At 38.8% G+C, this 21,883-nt stretch overlaps 1 protein-coding gene across 1 annotated transcript in view; it reads left to right on the top strand.

Annotated features, from left to right (window-relative positions):
* ADAMTS16 (ADAM metallopeptidase with thrombospondin type 1 motif 16) overlaps positions 1 to 21,883 on the top strand; it is a 157,190-nt gene that overhangs the window by 69,070 nt on the left and 66,237 nt on the right. Inside the window, exons 8-9 of the mRNA XM_036279668.1 lie at positions 5,730 to 5,867; positions 14,667 to 14,820. Coding sequence (XP_036135561.1) covers positions 5,730 to 5,867; positions 14,667 to 14,820 — 292 coding nt within the window. The remainder of the gene's footprint in view (positions 1 to 5,729; positions 5,868 to 14,666; positions 14,821 to 21,883) is intronic.

Raw genomic sequence — 21,883 nt, 5'->3', positions numbered from 1 at the left:
AGAAATATTAAGTCACTGAGGACGGAGCAAATCGGCATTAGATAAGCAGCTGAGATACGGGCGCTGGCAGTGCTGACAGTCACAGGTGGTGGATTCGACTGAAGTTACACTTGATACATCAACGCTAGGCTCCTGGTCTTCAATGTCGACAGCTGTCAGTGTTTGCTATTATTTTCTCTTAGAAGTCAATCATTACTATTGTTTTATCACTTGGGCTGGGTCTAGATGGAAAAAGAATTTCGTCCTAACAAGAGATAAGTGTTTGTACTTGCAAGTGGAAATACAGCTAGGGAGAAGAAAATGTGCTCTAGATTTGGATAAAGGGGAGCCCCACTCCTTATAGACTTACCCTCCAGAAAATGATCAACTCTTTGTTGAGCACCTGATGTTTAGAGGACACTGTGCAAGAGATAGAGGAACTGGGAGCTCTGAAGAATCCATTTGCCCATGAAATAGCTTCTGATTTTATTAAAGTAGGACATATATGTAAATGAATTGCATGTGCTAAATGCCAAAGATGAGTGATAGTAATAACAATAATGATAATAATAATTGTACTCTCTTCTCTTTATGAGTAACTTTTCATAAATGTAAAGAGCAATTTCTCATGTATCTCAAACCATAGAAACTGCTTGAGACAATCTCTCATCTTCCTTCACTGGCTTAGCAGGTAGACCACACGGAGTATTCAGTAAATATGAATGAATGGGATGGGAAGAGTGAAGTGGGGAGTGAGAGAGTGAACAAATGAAGAGTATTGCAAAGTACATCACATGAGAGAGGCTGTGGCATAGAAGACTCAGTAATCAAACGCTGTACATTTTACTTGAATTGAAGACAGACACATTTATCTATTCAGTCCATTTATTTAATAGATATTGTTCTCGAGGAAGGGACTGTAAGTTTGATATATGGATTAAACATCATAGCATGAACAGCATGCCTTTATCTTATCCTTGGCAATGAGCTCAGTTTAGAGGTTGGTACCTTAAGAATTCAAAGACGATTTTAGATCTATTAGGTCTGTATAAAACATCATATTTCTCAGGCGACGTTTCCTTCTTCAGTTTTCCTTATATTCAGAGGACATTGTTTCGGGTGGAGGAGGGCTTCCCCCTGCTTTCAGCCATAGGTTTTCTAACCTTTAACTTAAAAAGAAAAAAAAGATTTCAGTTAATGTCCAGCCAATTTCTTCTACTAAGTTTAGCTGTTGTCATCTCAAAACTATCTTGTGGTTTATACTGGGGAATCTGACCTAAAAAATAGATGTTACTAAGAACCAGCATTTAGATTTGTGTTGGAAAAGTGTGGAAGAAAGACTGGAACCGGAAGCGAGGATCTGTGTTCTCTGTTTGCCTGTGGGATTGAGTCCAGATTTCTCTTAAGCTGGACAGGGAGAATGTCCCGGTTATATTAAATCATGTGACACAGGACGTGTGGTTTGCTGCATGCAGTTGTTGAAGAATTGGCACAGATTTGTTGAGGACTGAACTGCATGTTTTGGAGAATATGTCATCTGTTCAAAAATTCCCACGTGCAAAGGAAGTCATGTCATTTAATGGGTAGCACCCTGGGACCTGAATATGTAGTGGTTCTCCCATAGCTTGAGAGTGACCAGGGCACATTGCCTGGTCTTCCCTCACTTAACTTTCCATCTGTAAAACCAAAAGAGCTTGTGAGATCCTTAGCAGGTGTGTGCAGACATAATGACAATGGTATTAGTTGAGCTGACTATCCCTATTATATACAATATGCTGAAATATTTAATTTGCATTACCATTCCAGACATTTAAGACAATATTAAAACACATTTACTGTGCTCATAAGTATGCACAATCTATCGTTTTGCCTCCTATCTTTTTCAGCATTTATGGACCAATCCCTGGGCACAACTTACATTCTGCCACCAAAGCATTGTGCAGGATTCTATAAAAGGACCAGTTATCTATGCTTCCCAAATGTCTAACAGAAAGATAAAACAAACAAGGCATGACAGGAAACAAGAGTGAGAGCTGTAGGCATTGTAAGAGACACAGCCAGGGAATATCAGGGAAGTCTTCTCGAAAGAAGCAGAATTGGCTTGCTAATACCATTCACCTCAAGCACACTTGCCTGGTAATGTTAGATGCCTTTTGAGTATTTGATGGTGAGATATACACCCCACTGGTGTGTGGCTGTTCTCTGTCATCAAACTGAGCCCTTCCAGCTGGGTCAGGGAGGCACAGTGATCTGAGAGATTTGTAGACTATCAGGGCAAGCCCGCGCCACAGAGATCATTGGTCTGGTGGTTGTCAGACTGCACTCTAGGGAACCCCAGTAATTAGAGGGTCACTTCTTACCAATTTTATTTATTGGCATTCCTCTTAAAATTACTTTGTTCCTGTGTCCAAAAATTATTTGAAACCCATTGACCTTTGGCCAAACCCACACATGCAAATACACACACACACACACACACACGCATATACGAATGGCATCTAGGTATTAAGTGATTTGACCAAGACCACATTTGAATCAGATAAATGGATAGAAATTTTGAAATTTAGTCTGTGACACGCGGGGTGCCAGGTATTCTGAGGAAGGGTTTATTATCCCATTTTACAAGTGAGGAAACTGAAACTCAGAGATTTAAGTAATTTGCCCAAAGTCAAACCATGTATAAATAACAGAGGCTTCTTTAAAAAAAACCTACATCAGAGCTCTGGACATCTGGGTTCTACCAATAGTTACCATCCTCAGGCCAAAAGTATGATTTATTGTCCAGATGACATTGACCCAGAGTTTCTTAAGAGAGTTTCTCATTTCCTTAACCCCTGCTATCTGAACAGCCTGAAACAATCAATACAATCTCTAAATATACTTGGCTGTTCACCTGGTTATATCACTAATAATGAAGAAATACTTGATGTAATTGAATCACTCGAGAAAATACTATAGAAGACATTATAAGCATCTGACATTGAACATAATTCTCCGGTCTAATTTATTCTGAAATTATGATTTTATTCAGGTATTTGAGTTGGTGTTATAGCTGGAAGTTTGTTCTTTATTCATTCAGCAAGCATGAATGGAGAAAACCTGTTATGGGCTAATGAGCCTACTGGCTCTGAGGCTATGAGAATGGATAACAAGAATCTCTGTTCTTTAGAATTTATTAGATAATAGGTAAAGAAGAAAGAATATATATATATATATATATATATATATATATATATATATATATTTACACACATACAGATTCATTAACATAAGCAGTGATAGTCACTTTGCATAAAGTACTGTGGTTCATGGAAGCAAAAAAAATTATCTAGCATGTATAACTTGAATATTAATTATACTTCTGGGTTGCCAAATACCAAGTTTATCTTCAGAATGTGTTCTATTCATTCTTCCATGACTATATAAATGTTAATATCAAATGTGATCATTGTGGTACTTTCATACAAATGTGCTGGCATCCATTGCAGTACAATTTATGGGTATTGCACTACTTGGAAACGCAACTCCTAAAATAGTAGTGCTGAGATTTTTGGGGGATTCAGAATCACCTTACTGTGTTAGAATTCTCCAAACTACCAGAACCTAACCCACAACCTACTCAGTCAGAAACTTATCAGGGTGGGCTTTGCGTAGCCACATTATACAGTGCATTTCTCAGATATTCTGATGCACAGTGGAGTTTGAGATTAATGTAGAAAGAATCATTGAAAATACCTTAGATGAAAAGTTTAAGACCAAGATGTTCCCAGACTGAGGATGTTGTGACTGAATTTCTTAGAAATGTAGGTAAAAGTGGTAACAAACCTATCTAGGGCACTTGATGACCCATACTGTGTCTTCTCCATATTCAGGTCAAGGGCCAGCCAGATGTGGGTATGTTGGTTTTTCATTTTGGTCACTTTATCCTCAAGTCAGCCACCCATATGTTACTATAGTCTGAATCTTTTTCACAGCCATGACACATTTTCTCTGCCGTATGGTTAGTTTGGCCTTGATTGATTGCTTTTAATAGAATTTCAGAGTGGGTGGAGGTTGAATGACTACATATGCATCACCCTTGGTACTGAGTTGGAATTTTGCAGAAATTGGACAATGTTTGCACTCTAAAATTTCTTGGATACACCCTTCAATCATGCTCAGGTTACACTATTGCATGGGTTTTTACATTAGTGTGTCAGATTCCAGTCCTGACTCAGAGACCCTGGACAAGCCTCCCTCAATTCTTCAGTCTTGCGGTCTTTATATTATACCTGCCTTACAGGCTTGTAGTGAGGTTTAAATTAGAAAGCATAGGTAGCACGCTTAATATTCCATCTATAAAATAATGAGTGCTTACAAATCTTAGTTGCTATTTTTACTGATATTATGAAATAGCTCTAAGGAACATAGTAAATTAGACAAATGTTTATTTCACCTTGGCAGCAAGTACAGATTCTCTGGCCTCCTTTTGGAGCCCACTCAACCTGTGTTGGTTCTGTCCCTCTCCCTGGGCCTCTCCCTCTGCTCATCATGGGGTTCTTGGATGCAGAATGTCCCCAGATCCAAGTAACTACCTTGTCCATTTTTATTTTTTCTCTCTCTTACCCATCCCCTTTCTTGTGTCCCACTCATTCAAAACCATACTCTCTGGGGATCCATATAATGATTGAATGAATATCAGACATTAATAACCAATGATGGATTGGCTCTCCAAAAATAGATTTGCCCTAACAGGAAGCCTTCAGGGCTATATAGAGTGCCTACCCTACCCCACCCCACCCCCATGCTTTCTTCCCAAGGGAGTAAGCTGTACTATTCTGAAGCGGGTGAAGACGGCCAAATCTTTAGAAAGTTAGAGAGAAAAAGCTCTTGATAGGGGAAGGTAGCAACTCAGTAAATGGGATTTTCCTGGGAGCAGAGCTACATAATTGACAGTAAGGGGGTGCTGGTTGACACTGTGGGATTTGAATACCTATAAAGAATCATATTAAGAATTTCAACAACCATTATAGTTTGAGATGTTCCCATTTACTAAGCCAGAGCAGGAACCCCCAAATCACTTTCTTTCACTCAAGAGTAACAGGTTTGCCTTCAAACAAAACCCGCAGATAAACGTAACCATAGCTACCGTAGGGGTTTCGTGGAGCCACTTCCTCTAAAGGGCTGTAGGTAGTACTAGGGCCAAGCACCTTCCAGCTGTCAGAGCCGCTGGCATTGCAGACCTGGTCTTAGATGGAGCAGTGCCGAGTGAGGGTAGGAACGGAATGTCAGGACTAAGAGTTGCAGGGATTGGCTATAATTCTTAAATTGTGTTAGATATCAAACACACATGGGGACATCTGTATTTTGAACAAACACTGAAAATTCTGATATCCACCATGAGCAGAAGACAGTATAGAGGGAATGAAGGAATATAGAACAGTTTTAGCTCTGGCAAGATCAAGTGAACCACCCTCCCCATGCCATTTGAAATGCTTTTTTGTCATGAAAGCCTCTGCCCTTAGCAGACATCTGAACAGGGCACCATTTTGATGTGTGTGTGTACTTTCAAACAACTCAGTGAATGGCGGCTCTCCAGGAAAGGTCTATGAATACATGACTACTGTCCACAATTTGGCTATTAAAGCTGTAATTTCTGCCTGACTAGCACACAAAAGTAGGAGGCTCTCCAGCGTTGACATGTATTTTAGAATGTATTAGACCATTTAAACTGTTCTTTGTTTTGAAAAAAACATTTTTCTCTCTTGTAGCTTTGGCATGGTCCATGATGGAGAAGGGAACATGTGCAAAAAGTCTGAGGGCAACATAATGTCCCCTACATTAGCAGGACGCAATGGGGTCTTCTCCTGGTCACCCTGCAGCCGCCAGTACCTGCACAAATTTTTAAGGTATGGACTTTTGGAACCGGTGGTATGTCTCTTGGTGCTTTGATGTTCAACACCTCGTCAGCCTGATCCTATCCAAGCAGCCCCAAGCTTGGGTGTGACTTCCCAAATGGTTCCCACTTGAAAGTCTCAGTCATTTAAGACAATCAGTTGACCAAGGAGTTTGCCAAACACTTCCTTAGAACATGGAGGCGTAGAGGCTTAATCCAACATCATTCAACTTTTAAACTCAAAGGAAGTCCATAAGATACTTTTAAACTCAAAGGAAGTCTATAAGATACTCACAAAACCATAAGACTTTTATTTTTACTGGTTTTGCCACCACATGATGCCAACAATTGAGCAGGCAGAATAGCCTGGAGAGGCAGCTGCAGGGCTCATGACCTATACTGACTGGACCAGAGTGGATGGAAGGAAACACAGGTTGGCAGCACCCAAGAATTACCAGATAGCTACCATCCAAGTCTTTGTAACTTACATGTTGTTGTAGTCAAAACTAAGAACTAGTTACGCTAAGAGTTGAGGACAAAAGTGTGCTCTCTCTATTAGCTCCTGTAGATACCCCTCAGGGTTCTACTGTCCTCTCTGACTAGTGGACCTGGCACTGAGGTCCTCACTTTGGGTTTCAGGTTTTCTTTCTCTCTTTCTCCCTTTCTCCCTCTCTTTCTTTCTCCCTCTCTTTCTTTCTTTCTTTCTTTCTTTCTTTCTTTCTTTCTTTCTTTCTTTCTTTCTTTCTTTCATTTTTTTAGTAGTGTTCCTTTGCTATCTTTCTTTCTTACTTTTTTCTGTTGCACAGTTTACATTGTCTTATTTCTAGAGCATCATTTGGTCAGGGCCACAGACTATTTTTATCAGTTTTACTCTTGTTTGTTGTCCATTATCCGATGGACTGCTCACCCATGCCCACCTATATCAGTGAACCTATGGCTGATTTACCTTGATTGCTGCCTCTTCCTTCAGTTCTCCAGGTATATTTTCTAAGCCAGCATCCTGGCCACCAGCCTGTAGGAGTCCAGCTTTCGCTTGTGGTCCCTTTCTCATAGTCCTACTCTGAGACTGCAGGCAAAATATTGACTATGACTGCTTTTCATATTTTATGCCACCCAGGAAGAATGAGAATTTTGTGGACAATATCTGTGTCCTGGTAGTATAAGCCTATGTACTGAGAATATACACTTGGTCATTTTTTTTATTTCTATTATCAAAATAAGCAAAGTTAACATTACAACTGGCATGACACATGAGGTCTTTTTAGAATTTCTTTTTCCCTACATATTATTCTTGTGAAGTCAAGCTGGGGATCGCTAGCATTATTTTTAGCTGTTTCTTGCAGCTGTTCAGTGTGTGTGTGTGTGTGTGTGTGTGTGTGTGTATTAAGAATTCTGCTTCATGCAATAAAGAATATGCACTTTAAGGCTCACCATGCTCTTAATTGTATTGTAAAAAATTTGGAGGGTTTTAGATCTCAAATCCTTTCAATAGTTTTCTAGACTCTTTTTCAAAAATATCATATTGCTTTTTCAGCTTCATAGTTATGATGAAGATCTGTAAACATTTTCAGGTTTTTTTAAATGTGCTCTGACAACTTCGGAAATAGGATGTAAGGGTGTGCAGTGAAAATCAGCATTATAAAAGTGTCCAGAAAAAAGTGTTTTCACTGCCAAGAAATATAGAAAAATTCATGGAAAGAAAATATTTATATGCTTAGAGATAATTATTTTGATCACACTAACTATGGGTTGTAATCCTCAAATCAGAATACAAATTTCAGAATGCTTATTAGGGTTCTGGAATTCAAAGCCATTTTTGTCCTGTTCTAGTGGAACAGCTAAATGTTATCTGAAGTACGTTCATTTGCATTTGTGCCACTCAGTAAAACCTTTCTGTTGCAATTCAGTAATAAGCCTTTATTTTCAGGGGCTTTATAAATTTCTTTGGACCACATGATTACAAATAAATATGCAAGATTTTACATACTCACAGATTTGTTTTCTTGGAAGATTAAGTTTTCCAAAAAAAAAGCCCTGACTGATTTGGCTCAGCGGTTAAAACATCAGCCTGCGGTCCAGAGAGACCCGGGTTCAGTTCCCACTAAGGGCATGTACCTCAGTTGCAGTTTGTCCCTGGCCCTGGTTGATCGTGCAGGTGGCAGACACTCAATGTGTCCCTTTCATGTTGATGTTTCTCTCTCTCTCTCTCTCTCTCTCTCTCTCTCTCTCTCCCTCTCTCCCTCTCTCCCGCTTTCTCCCTCCCACTCTATCTGAACAAAAAATGGAAAAGTGTCCTCGGGTGAGGGTAAAAAAACAAAACAAAAAGTTTTCCCAAAAAAAGACTTTCAATGTCAAATTCACTACAAATGTTTATTTTATTTGAGATGACCAGTTGTGAATTGGACATGCCTACATTGTGTTAACACTGACTTTTCATCAACTTAATGAATCTGAAACTGTCTTCTTTGACATATTTGCTGACTTCCTGATTTCCAAGGAATCAAAACACTGTGATTTTCTCCACCAATTTAGGTGGCTATTTGGATACGATCCCGACAATGAGTAAGGATGAATGGCAAACTCTTAACGATGAATCTAATTTCCTTTATTAGCAATTTGGTACACGGAAAAAACATATAATGAGAAACTCAATTGGCCTGAAGTTGTCAGCACAACTTCTCTCCGTACTTGGTAGAGTCAAGAAGGACAGATATATGTTTGGAGTAAATTCATCAACCTAGTCAAGTAATGTGTCATTTCCTATGAACAAACATAGACCTCATCACATTTACTCATGTCTGCATCCTGGAGGCCTAGGACTTAGGGAAAATTTAGCTCACTATTTTAAACCTAATGACAACATGGACTCATCTTCAACTTATTTTTTTTTTTAATTTGAGTCATGATCTACTGATCATTGAACATGCCTCCTCTCTGACCACACAAGTCTATATCAATACGTGAGAAAGGTGACCATCACAGAACTGGAAGTTTGAGGAGTGCATGGCTCCCCAGCCATACCCTATACCACCTCTGTCAATGAGAAAATTTGATCTGACCTCAATGCTCATTAAGCTTGCTTTTGGGTATAATGGAAATAGTACGTTTCAGTTCATGTTTTGCTCTGCTGTATGATGTTCATCTCAAGAAAAGCAAACTGGCAGGTCACAGCGGATTGCAGTCTCTGCAGAGCCCATGTGACATTAAGACTAATGCCCATCAGTAGATGAATGGATTGAAAGCTGTGGTACATTTACCAAATGGAATACCATGCAGCTATAAAAAAGAAGGATCTCTTATTCTTTGAGACAGCATGGAGGGACTTGGAGATTATTATGCTAAGCGAAATAAGCCAGTCAGAGAACGACAAATATCACATGCTCTCACTTATATGTGGAATCTAATGAACACAATAAACTGATAAATAAGATAGAACCAGAGGCATGGAAACATGGAACAGACTGAAAAATCTCAGAGGGAAAGGGGGAGGGAGGGAAGGAAGAGATTAACCAAAGAATTTATATGTGTATATGTATATCTCATTGACAGGGACAATAGGGTGGTGAAGGCCTAGGGGGGTGGGAACCAGGTAGTGGGGACAGGGGCAGAAAAGAGAGGGGACATCTGTAATGCTCTCAACAATAAAGGTTTTTTTAAAAAAACATAATAAAAGGAGTACTGCTGTGTGATGGAAAGAGCAGCAGGGAAACTGAGCTGACATGCTGATCGGGCCGTTATCACTCATGTCTGGGAGGTTCTGACCTTGGCAAGTGAATTAACCTTTCCTGGGGGCCCTCAGATTTTTACTTGGGAAAGGAAGAAATACAATGAAAAGATCTCTCAAACTCTTTAATATTTTACTGTTTTGAATTAGAGTAGAAAAAGGATTTTGAAATATTGTTGTGATAACTTTGACCTTGCCTTATTTTCTTTAACATAAGTTTTATAGATTTTTTAAAATGTATCTTTATTGTTGAAAATATTACAGATGTTTCCTCTTTTCTCTTTTCCCCCATTGACCCCCTCTACCCCAATCCCTGACCCCCCTCTCCAAACCAGCTTTCACCACACTGTTGTCTGTGTCCTTGGATTATGCATATATGCAAATAAGTTCTTTCATTAATCTCTTCTGGCCCCTTCCCTGCGCACCTTCCCTCTGAGATTTGTCAGTCAGTTCCATGTTTCCATGCCTCTGGTTGTATTTTATTCATGTTACATCAGTTGTTAAGCATTCTTGACATTTTCTTTGCAAATATTGATTCTGCCTCATTCTTTCTATCCTCTCTTTTTTGGATTCCAATTTTGTAAATATTAGAACTTTTTATAATACACCATATGCATATTTTTGTGTATATTAGTTCTTTTGGTGAAATTCTTCACTTTCCTGAATCTGTCAATTACAGTAATTTTAAATTCCATTTCTGATTACACTAGTATCTGAATTTCCTACGAGTCTGCCTCTATTATGTGTATATTCTCTTGGATTTCAATCATTTGGTCTTATCTCCCAGTAAACTTAGTAATTTTGAACCAACATTTCATTGTTTTTTTTTGTTTTTTTTTCCAAATCTTTATTGTTGGATGTAAAATGTATTACAGATGTTCCACATTTTTCCCCCATTGACCCCATCCTCCCCACTCCTGCCCCCCTCCCACCTTTTCCCACACTATTGTCTGTGTCCATTGGTTATGCATATAAGTTCTTTGGTTTATTTCTTCCCACCCCCCCAACCCCTTTCCCTTTGAGGTTTGTCAGTCTAGCAATGAGTTTGTGCTTCTTAATCCCTTCACCTTTTTCACCCATTCCCCCAACCCCCTTCCCAACTGGCAACCAATAAAATGTTCTCTGTATCTATGAGAATGTTTCTGTTCTTCCTGTTCATTTTGTTTGTAGATTCCATTGTTGATAGATATGTATTCATTGCCATTTTGTTTGTTCATACATTTTATCTTTTTCTTCAAAAAGACCCTTCATCATTTCATATAATAACGGTTTGGTGGTGATGAACTCCTTTAACTTTTTCTTGTCTGGGAAAGTTTTTGTATGTCCATCGATTCTAAATGACAGCTTTGCAGGATAGAGTAATTTTGGTTGTAGGTTCTTGGTTTTCATCACTCTGAATATTTCTTGCCACTCCCTTCTGGCCTGCAAAGTTTCTTTTGAGAAATCAGCTGACAGCCTAATGGGTACTCCCTTGTAGGTAACTAGCTGCCTTTCTCTTGCTGCTTTTAATATTCTCTCTTTGTCTTGAACCTTTTGCATTTTGATGATGATGTGTCTTGGTGTGGGCCTCTTGGGGTTCATCTTGTTTGGGACTCTCTGTGCTTCCTGGACTTGTATGTCTGTTTCCTTCACCAAGTTAGGAAAGTTTTCTGCCATTATTGTTTCAAACAGGTTTTCGATTTCTTGTTCTCTCTCTTCTCCTTCGGGCACCCCCAAGATGCGAATGTTGGCACGCTTGAAGTTGTCCCAGAGGCTCCTTACTCTATCCTCATTTTTTTGGATTCTTTTTTCTTTTTGCTCTTCTGATTGGGGATTTTTTGCTTCCTTATATTCCAAATCGATGGTTTGCTCCTTGGATCTACATACTCTATTATTGAAGCTGTGTAAATTATTCTTTATTTCAGTTAATGCCTCCTTTAATTCTAACTGTGTATCCATGATTTCTAACTGGTACTTTTTTATGCTCTTGATGCCCTCCCTAAGTTCACTGAGGTTCTCACTAAGTTCATTGAGCATCCTTATAAGCAGTATTTTGAACTCAGTATCTGTTAGGTTGCTTATCTCCCTTTCGCTTAGTTCTTTTATTGGGGTTTTGTTCTGTTCTTTCATTTGGGACCTGTTTCTTTGTCTCCTCATTTTGGCTGCCTCCCTGTGTTTGTTTCTATTACTTAATGAGAGGTATGGGGCTCGCTGAGACCCGGTGCTCGTTTGAAAGAATTTAGGAAAAACCTGAAGCAGGATCCAAGACCGGCCAATCCTATGGTTAAGCAAGTGGCAACAGCTTGAAAGTTGTGTGGGGCGGGGCGGGGCGGGGCCTCAGGGAGTCACCAGGGCGGGGCTACGAGTGTGAGCCAGGTTGCTGGAGTCCCAGATATGGCTTCTGTCTGCCGCCCCCGGGAAGGGCTCACCAAAGGAACAAAGGCCTCTGACAGCACGTTTGTCCCCGAGGAAGCCCCCTCTCCAGCTCTCGCTCCAGTGCCAAACAGCTCAGTTCTTCCCTGTGTGTCTCTGGTGCCCCTCGAGCTGCCTCCCCTCCGAGCTTAGAGGGAGAGAGTCTGATAAGTCCGTGCGCGGGCCCTTTAGGGAGCTGCCTGGGGCTCCAGCCGCCTCAGCCTCCCTGAGCCTCAGTTTCCGCTGGTTTTTCCAGCCAGAAGTTATGGGGACTTCTCTTCCTGGCACTGGAACCCTGAACGGGACACCTGGTGTGGGACGGGGACCCCTCAGTCCTCAGGAAGGACCTTCCCAGCCGCGGGATCCTCCTGATTTTTATCCACCACGCTTGGGTGTGGGACCAGCCCTTCTCGCCGCTGCGCGCTCCGCCGCTGCGCTGCCGCCACCCCTCACGCCGCCACCCCTCCTACCGGTCTGGATGTAGCTGCTTTTTTTTTTTCCTTAGTTCCGTAGTTGTACGACTTCCATTCAGCTTGATTTCAGGCGGTTTTGAATGATGGTTGTTCTGTAGTTTAGTTGTAACTTTGATGTGGTTGTGGGAGGACGCGATACCGCGTTTACCTACGCCACCATCTTGACCGGAAGTCCCAACATTTCATTGTTTATGAAATGTTTAAAGATGAAATAATGATAACTATCTTTTATTTTAACAGATAAGGTGGTTGAAGTTTATCTTCATTCACTTTGGTATTGAACAAAAGTGTAATTAACACTTCAAGACAGCCAACCTTTCTAAATTGGCCTATTCAAGTTGTTCTTACTCCTAGAAACAGTCCCACTGTGGTGTCAATGAACATCTTGTGATGTGACCAGGCCCCTCCTGTCCAGCAGACCCTCAATGTCCATGTCTATCTACCAGCCCCATCAAATTGCCTCAGACTTCGCTCAGCTTCTCAGGCCCTTGACTTTCACCTCACAGTCTGACACTTGGCTTCTTGGCAGCTGCTTATGACTCAACAAATTCCTTTTTTTGAGGAGGAAAATAGCACTGGGTGTTTAATTCAGTCCTGTGCCTCCCTTTCCTCTGGAAATGTATATTCCTTGTGTTCTATTTACTTTCATGGCTATCTGATGCCTACAGAAGGATCAGTTTGATACATGCCAGTCCACCAAAGTTAGAAGGGAAAGTTCCGTTCCATTTCAGTTTTAATGCTGAATTAGAAATAGCAGGTTACACTTACATAAACTATGAACATTTCTGAACCTGTGAACCTCTTTGTAATTTTCAGTCTCTCATGTAAGTCAGCATAGTTGACTTTCCCTAGTTTCTTGTCCATGGACAGGGAATAATATTGCAAACCCTGATGTAAACTTTGGGAGATAATGTGAGACATCTAACTAGTATATAGAAATCATTTGAGATCCATTAGAGAGAGGGCTATGAAATTAAAAATTTGCCAAATCACTTCTGTCTTGAAGTGTTCATTACACTTTTGTTCATTTTTCTTTACTTATAAATAAACCCTTGCATCATGATCAGAGTAACCTAATAGAGAAGTGCTCATTTATTGAGCACTCACAGCCAGTCACTACTCTTAGTTCTTTCCTATCATTTAACTTCATCTCTACTTCTTAATTTGCACTGAAAAGCCTTCTGATCTCTTTGCATGTAGGATTAATGTCTCATGCACAGTGGCTGGTGCCATCCCTCATATTTTATGTATGTGGATATTAAATGAAGTCATGCATCAGTGGGCTTCAAGGCAGAGGAATCTGGGCCTGGGGCCCTGATTCTGGGGCCAGAAGGATTCCAATCAAGGTGGACAATCACACAAAGAGAAGTTTGGAGATGCATGAGCAGATCTGCTGTTGATTAATTTATTGTGATTACAGAGGGCTTTTGTCGTTTTTTCCTTTTGACATATTGAATTGTATAAGTAGGATTTTAGTTACTATTTGCAAACACATGTGCCTCCTCCCTCCAAATGCAACAATTGCACCCAAGTACAGCCCTGGTAAGGTAGGGGATACTGTATTTGTGGAGGAAGGAACTATTACTTGGTCTTTAGCTATCTGCTAGTAAACTTAAGCAGCTATTTTCCTCCTTGACTTAGAAGTCTGGTAAGAAATTAGCATGCATATAAAACGTTGCTGGTGGAAAGTGTTGCAATGTTCCATGCAGACCCTCTGAAAGCTACAATCTATTGTGCAGATGTTCCTTAGCCTAGGAGAAGAAGGAAGGAAGAAAAGGAAGCAGGTAGGGAGACAGAGGGGAAGAGAAAATAAGTTTTAATCTTTGAAATTGGCAGCTTATTTTTTTGCCTTTTACAATACCCATTTCCATTTATTGATTGTTCCTGGCAAGAAGTGTACATAAAAGTGGTCTATAATAGGAGCTTCTCACATTGAACATCTGGTTGTATTATTCCATTTCACTTTTCCCCATGAAAAGTTTGAGTAATCTAAGAAAACACAAATTGCCTTCCAGGAAAAAGCAAAATGAACTATCTCTGTAAGTGTGGCCCCTATATGTAAATATAACTAAGATCATTGTTATATTGGACCTTTGGGGGGGGGGATTCCCTCTTCTCTATATAGTATATGTGGTAAACTGAATGAGAAGAAATAACATAATTGAATGTATATCTTTGATCATTCTTTTGGCATCACAAGCAGCCCATGTCCTCTTTGTTTTAGCACTGCCCAAGCAACATGCCTTGCTGACCAGCCAAAGCCTGTGAAAGAATACAAGTATCCTGAGAAATTGCCGGGACAGCTATACGATGCAAACACGCAGTGCAAGTGGCAGTTTGGAGAGAAAGCCAAGCTCTGCATGCTGGATTTTAAAAAGGCAAGTGATTATTGGCCAATGCTCAGTGCACTATTATTCATAATACTGTTTTATTCAGTGTAACTGACATTGATGTATTCTGCACTTATTGGGTACCTACCAAATGTCAAATCCTGTATGTTAGAGCTGGCCCCATATAACAGGAAACACATGTTTTACTGGCAAAGAAAATGATGACTGATACTGTTGTGGGTATCAGTTTTCATCTGAGAACTACTTGGCCTGTTAGGTCACTTCTTTCTTTCTGATTTATCACGTGGGAGCTCAGCAATCACTTTTGGTTGGTGTAAGTTGGCAAACTAATACTCTGCATTTTTAAAAATGGTATTAAGAAAACAAGGTCCACCATTACCTTCCTCCTCTATAAGCATAATTTACTATAAAGTAGCAGCTTATCTAGGGCTTCTAATTATTAAATTCTTCAAGTAAAGTATATATAAACAAGTTTCTCATTGAAGATACTAACTACTGCATCAACCCCGAGGACATCACGGGTGTGTTCTCCTAATATAAATCCCACAGAGATGTGTGTTCTTGCTGCACAGATAAATCAAGATTTAGGCACTTGCTCTACTGAACCGGAGGGAGACCTGTCCATAAATTAAATGAAAGTAACTCTTTTTGAGGTTTCTTTTATTCTAGTTCATAATAGAATTAAGAGGAAGATAGATCAAAAATATTGTCCTCCAGAAACCTCCAAACATTTTAGAATGCGCTGGAATATTCGCAGTTTAAATCTAACGTGGTCATCTTCTTCTAAACTCAAGTAGAGTTCCTACAAAGATTAGTTAGAGCCACGTGCCAGAACCGGGTTCTCGTCTCCTCAGCTGAGGGGTCTCAGCTTGGACCAAGAATAATAACTCAGCCAACATCAGCATATATTGCATGGGCACCTTGTGAGTTTCCTAAGAATTTTTTGAATGCTAATCCTCTGTGTGTTTAAAAAAGGAAAAAGTGACTCTACCCAGCAAAGCTACCATTTAGAACTGAAATTCAGAAAAAGAGCTTCCCAGACAAGAAAAAGCTAAAGAGTTCATCACCACCACACCAGTATTACATGAAATATTGAAGGGTGTTCTAGAAGAAGGAGGAGGAAGAGGAGAAGGAGAAGAGATTAAAAATATCAACAGTAGAATGGCAATATATACATAACTATCGATAATTGAATTTAAAAACAAAATAAACAAGCAGAACAGAAACAGACTCATAGATACAGAGAATATTTTGACAGTAGCCAGATGGGAGTGGGGTTGGGGGAATGGGTGGAAAAAGTGAAGGGATTTAGAAGTACAAATTAGTAGTTATAGTGTAGTCATAGGGGTGTAAAGTACAGCATAGGAAATATAGTCAATAATATTCTAATTTCAAATAACTATGTATGGTGTCAGATGGGTATGATATTTTTTGAGACAATCACTTAATAAGTTTTATAATATCTAATCACTGGGGTGTACACCTGAAAGTAATATAATATTGTATGTCAACTGTCATTAAAAATGTTTTTTTTTAATAAAAAAAGAAAAAGAAAGAAAAAGCACATAAAACTAATGTTTTTGTTCTTTTTTAAACCAAAAACATACTCCTGGTTTCCACATTACTCTGCTTTGTGATCATGGACTGTGTCATTCATGATATCTTCATATCATTTAGCAAATATAGAAAATAAGTTAATGTGCACATTTTTTATTACTGAGGAAATATTTGCATGCAATGAAATGCATTCATTAAAGTGCACAACTGGAGCCTGGACCCATGCACCCAGAGGTCATTGGTTTGATTCCCTGTCAGGGCACATGCCCAGGTTGTGGGCTTGAATCCCAATGGTGGAGCATGCAGGAGGCAGCCAGTCAATGTTCTCTCTCATTGATGGTTCTCTCTCTCTCTCCCTCTTCCTTCCTCTCTTTCTAAAATCAATAAAGAAAAATAAATAAATAAATAAATAAATAAATAAATAAATAAATAAAGTGCAGAACTGCAATTGTAACAATGCATTCATCCATGTTACCAGCATCCCAATCAAGAGATGACTTATTTCCATAAAGCCAGAAGTTTCCCTTTGCCCCATCCATTCATTCCCTTCCCCATCCCAGTGAACAACCATTGATCTGATTTTTATCACCATAGATTATGCTTTGCTTATTTTGGAAATTCATAATTGCCAAGAAAAGTATTTAATATTTCAGTGTCAAATATGCTGTTAGCTGTTAATTTGGCATAGTTACCTTTTATCAAATTAAAGTTCCTTTCACATCCTAGATTCTTGAGAAATTGATCACAAACGTGTGTTAAGTTTTGGCAAATATATATTTTTTTATTTCCTCCTTTGGTTTTAGTGTTTGCTTTGTGGACCTTGGCAGCTGCATTATTAAAGAGTGTATGCTCATTTAGAATTATTATGTTTCCCTGACTCTTTTGTTATTAAGAATTATTCTTCATTATTTTTGGTAATACTATTTTTCTTGAATTCTATTTTGCCTAATATTACTAGAGCCACATCAGCTTATTTAAGAATACTCTTTGCATGATAAAATTTCCATTCTTTCACTTTCAATTTATTTGTGTTTATATAAAAAAAAAATAGATCTGCTATAAACATCCTTTAATTTGGTATTACTTTTCTATTCAGTTGAACCATTGCTAACTTTGACAGGAATGTTTAATCTATTTATATCTAATGTAATTATTGACATGCTGTATTTAAGTCTACCATTTCGCTATTTCCTTCCTATTGGTCCTATTTTTATTTCTATTTTCTTTAGAATTAAACTTCTTGTTAAAAATTCTGGTTTTTGCCTTGTCTTGCTTTTTAGTTATATTTCCTTGTATTCATTTTTAGTAGTTGCTTTAGAAATTATAGCTGCATTCCTAATTTACAATTTATGTAAAATTAATATTGTTCCACTATATGTGAAATGCAAGACCCTTACAGCAATTAAGTCCATCTATCCCTCTTCCACACTTTGTACTATTGCTGCCATGTATTTTATTTCTATTCATGTTATGAGCCACATGGTGTAATGTTATAATTTTTGTTGGAAAATAGTCAGCTGCTTTAAATAGAAATCAAATAGATATAAATAGATTATATTTTATAATTATCCACTTATTTACCATTTAGTGTGCATGTTTTTCATAGATCAGTTCCCAACTGTATCATTTCTTTAGGACCTGCAGAACTTCCTTTAGAATTTCTTATAGCACAGATCTGCTGGCCACAAAGTGTGTTAAGTTTTCTTTATCTGAGAATGTCATTAATTTACACTCAGCTTTGAAGAATAGTTGTTCTGAATGTAGAATTCTAAACATTTTTCATCTATTCTTTTTTTCCTTTAGATACTTTTTAGATATAATTTTATTTCCATCTGGACTCAGTTGTTTCTGATACAAACTTGGTTATCATTTATATTTTATTTCTGTCATTTTTAATCAATTCAGTAAACTATACATTTGGGTTAATTTAAGATTCAGTTTTTCAATTAAAATTTGTTTTTTTATGGTCTATATTTCTCTACTAAAATTGCCTATTTGATCACTCATGATGTCAACGTTTTCCTTTATAGCCCTTGAATATTTATTCATTTATATTATTATTATTAGTAGTAGTAGTAGTATATTTATACTCTATGACTATAACAGGTGAATATTTTAGATCCTCTGAGGCTGTTTTATTCTTCCTTGGGGTTCATCAGTTTTAGTTTTTCCTGAGCCTTAGAGCATAGCCTGTATTCTCAATTGTGGTCCTCACCCATGAAGTGTGGACTTCATACCTTTTACTGAATGTTCAGGATGCTCACTGAGGTGTCTCCACTCTGTGTGAGCCAGCACACTGATGCTTCCAAGCACTGTGCAGCCTCTGTCTCCCAACCCTTATCAGCTTTGCCTGCACCTGTTACCCTCTGCCAGGCCTTGTGGAGTCTATCCTGTACATCAACTTTTCATCCCCCTGATAAGGACCTGCAAGAAATCCTCCCAGTGCAGCATTTTCTTTCAGTTCCCATTCCCACAGATTCTAGCTGTTTGGAGTGGCCCCAATTCCAATCTTTTGATCCTCCATCTCTGAGACTGCTATGTCTGCCTGAGACAAAGTGCTCCCAGGCTGAGAGGTAGGGCAAATTCGTCACTCAGTTTTTGGGTTTCCCTTCTCTCCAAGATCATGTACTGTGTTACTTGTTGTCAGAGGTCTAAACAATTGGCCCATATGCCCTGGCCGGTTTGGCTCAGCGGTTAGAGCGTTGGCCCGTGGTCCAGAGAGACCTGGGTTCGGTTCCCGCTAAGGGCGCGTACCTCGGTTGCAGTTTGTCCCCGGCCCTGGTTGGTCATGGAGGTGGCAGCCACTCGATGTGTCCCTTTTGTGTCGATGTCTCTCTCTCTCTCTCTCTCTCTCTCTCCCCCCCTCTCCCCCTCCCACTCTATCTGAACAAAAATGGGAAAATGTCCTCGGTGAGAAAAAAAACAAACAATTGGCCCATATATTTTTCTAGTTTTATAGTTTTTGAATGCAAAAGAGTAAGCCTATCATCATTTACTTAATCATGAACAGTAGAGGAAAACCTTTTGAAATAAAAAAGTAATTTTTTAACATCAGATAATGTCAGCTCTGTGTCATGTAAAATTGTCCTTCAAAACAAATAAATTTGCTGTAATTTGTTTTTATAAGTTAAATTCTGTTTTTGTAGCCAGAATCTCTAATATATTGAATCTCAAAATTAGATACTATATCAATTAGAGATTTTTAAAATTTTCCATGTGGACTGAATCATTTCAGGACATTTTTAATTATAAAATTTACATTTTAAATAAACTCCTACTGAAATTGTATGGCTCTATTTTGTTAGGCTGAAATGTAGAGACCATTAAGTTTTTTGATGGGATAATGTAGAAGAATAAATGAAAAGTAAATTACCCAGTACCTAAATTTGCTGAGCAGGGTGATAGATGGATGGATAACACTTTAGAAAGGGATGGATCCCTTCTAAATACCACAAGGTATTTAGTCTCAAATGTTAATGGACAATGCAAATGCAAAAGCATCCTTCTTTTGGATAGATGGATATGCATTCAGTGTATATGTATGTATGTTTACATACTCATGCTTAAACTCCCACATTTATATGGCCATGGTTTTCTCTGTTACTGATGACTTATGTAGTGATAATTGGAATTAGAGATAAAAGCACACTGCAGCTTGAAAAACAAATAATTGCAATTGATTGTATGCCCTATTATTACATCATTTGTAATTACATTTTCAGTTTATATTTTTGGAGAGTCTAATACAGACAGTTTGAGAAAATAAATCTGGTGACACTCCATTCACAATATTGAAATGCCACAATACATTTTAACACAGTCATTGAAAATGTTTTTTGGAGGGTGTTAGGTTGTGATATTAAGATTAATCAAGTCATGTTACTGAAATTGGTCTTTGCAGACATAGATGTTAAATGATGGGATCAAATAGCAAGAGAAAGCCTTCATTAAGATAGGATTCCTTAGCTGCAAAGATAAAAGCAAGAGTGGACTCTCTACTTGGGATTCAGCTTGTTTTCTTCCTGAGTTAAACATCGGTTATTATAAACATAGTGTCTTTATCGAGTACCTATTCTGCTTCATCAACATCGCCTTGTGGCCTGACTCTGCAGTCTGAAATATAAGCTACCAGAATTACTTTGAAATTTGATCACCCTAGTGTCCTGGCTACTGTTGTTAAATTGGGAGCTACCCCCGTGCCCATCACGTCTGACATTCAAACTCCCTGGACTTAGAACCACAATTTAAAAGGGTCTTTGTTCTAAGAGGACCCTGAAGTTTCATTAAGAATATAATGATGTGCAGCAATAATGCTGAATTTAATACAATCACTGTACATTATGGCCAGAGGTCAGCGACTAAGTCAAAGTATGATAAAAATGAGCAGGAGTAATTGGTTTTGGTTGTCTGTGGTTTAACTCTCATTGTATTATCTAATTTTTTGAGGTACTAGAATTTTTGTTTGTTTTCCAGGATAGAGAGTTAGGTTTCATCTAATGGTAGACAATTACATTTATAGGATACCAAGGTATCAAATGCTTTTTGAAATGTTGAAAAATAGTAACCTGGATACTATGATATTTCAAGTAAACTCTACAATTTACTTCCGCCTGGAGGACCAGCATTGGGGATTGAGCAGGTTGGGCGGCCAGGCTTCAGTGCACAGATGGCAGAGGCAGGGCACAGACTGAGTTAGTGAGTCACAGGCCTTGATGGTGCCCGCCTACTGCCGGCATCCTATATTCGAGAAATTTACACTTAGAATAGTGAAAAACCATGGTCTTCAATAGTGTCTTCCATTTGTACTTCTTTATTCTACAAAGTGTTTCCAAAACCTGCAATGTAAGAATATTCTGAAAATGCTCTGAATGGCAGAATCTACCTCTGCTATTTTCATATCATCAGATGGCTTTCTTAGGTCGTCTCAGATCTTTTATAATCATAATTATTTGTTTAATTTTGCACTAAAAACATTCCTGCTCATGCTATTCAAGGTTTCCATAGGAACAATCCAACAGATCTTCAGCTCACTCGGAAAGCATTTACTGAAAGCTAGCGAGGTACTTGAGCACAGTTTTGGGTACTGATGACAAATGCATAAAAATAATTTAGCATTTTTACCACAATTTACTTTGTGTATCTTGGATACAGCTCCCTCAGGCCACTGCCATGAACAGGCTAAGAGCTGCGATTGCACTAGAATCTCCTCATGCCCTTAAAGTGAGAAATAAATGTGCATGGTTTGGTGCCCATTAGGTGTCACATCCTGAGGGGGACCCATTACCTACAACCACTTTATTTAGCCCCCAGGTTGGGTGTTGTCCCCTCAAGTGTACAGAGAGGACACCAGGTCCTGGCTGCCCAGGTTTGCCTTGACCAATCTACATCAGGTCTGCCTACCTTTTCAGAAGCCCAAACTCTTCTGAACCACTGTGGTCATCTCCTGGATGACCCAACCTCAGGAATGCTTCCATTTTCACTTCCACCAATTCATTCATTCATTCATTCATTCATCCATCCATCCATGCATCCA

This window comes from Molossus molossus, unplaced genomic scaffold (genome assembly GCF_014108415.1).
Source record: "Molossus molossus isolate mMolMol1 unplaced genomic scaffold, mMolMol1.p scaffold_m16_p_3, whole genome shotgun sequence".
NCBI classification, from domain to species: Eukaryota; Metazoa; Chordata; class Mammalia; order Chiroptera; family Molossidae; genus Molossus; species Molossus molossus.
This window is presented reverse-complemented; position numbering and strand designations above follow the sequence as displayed.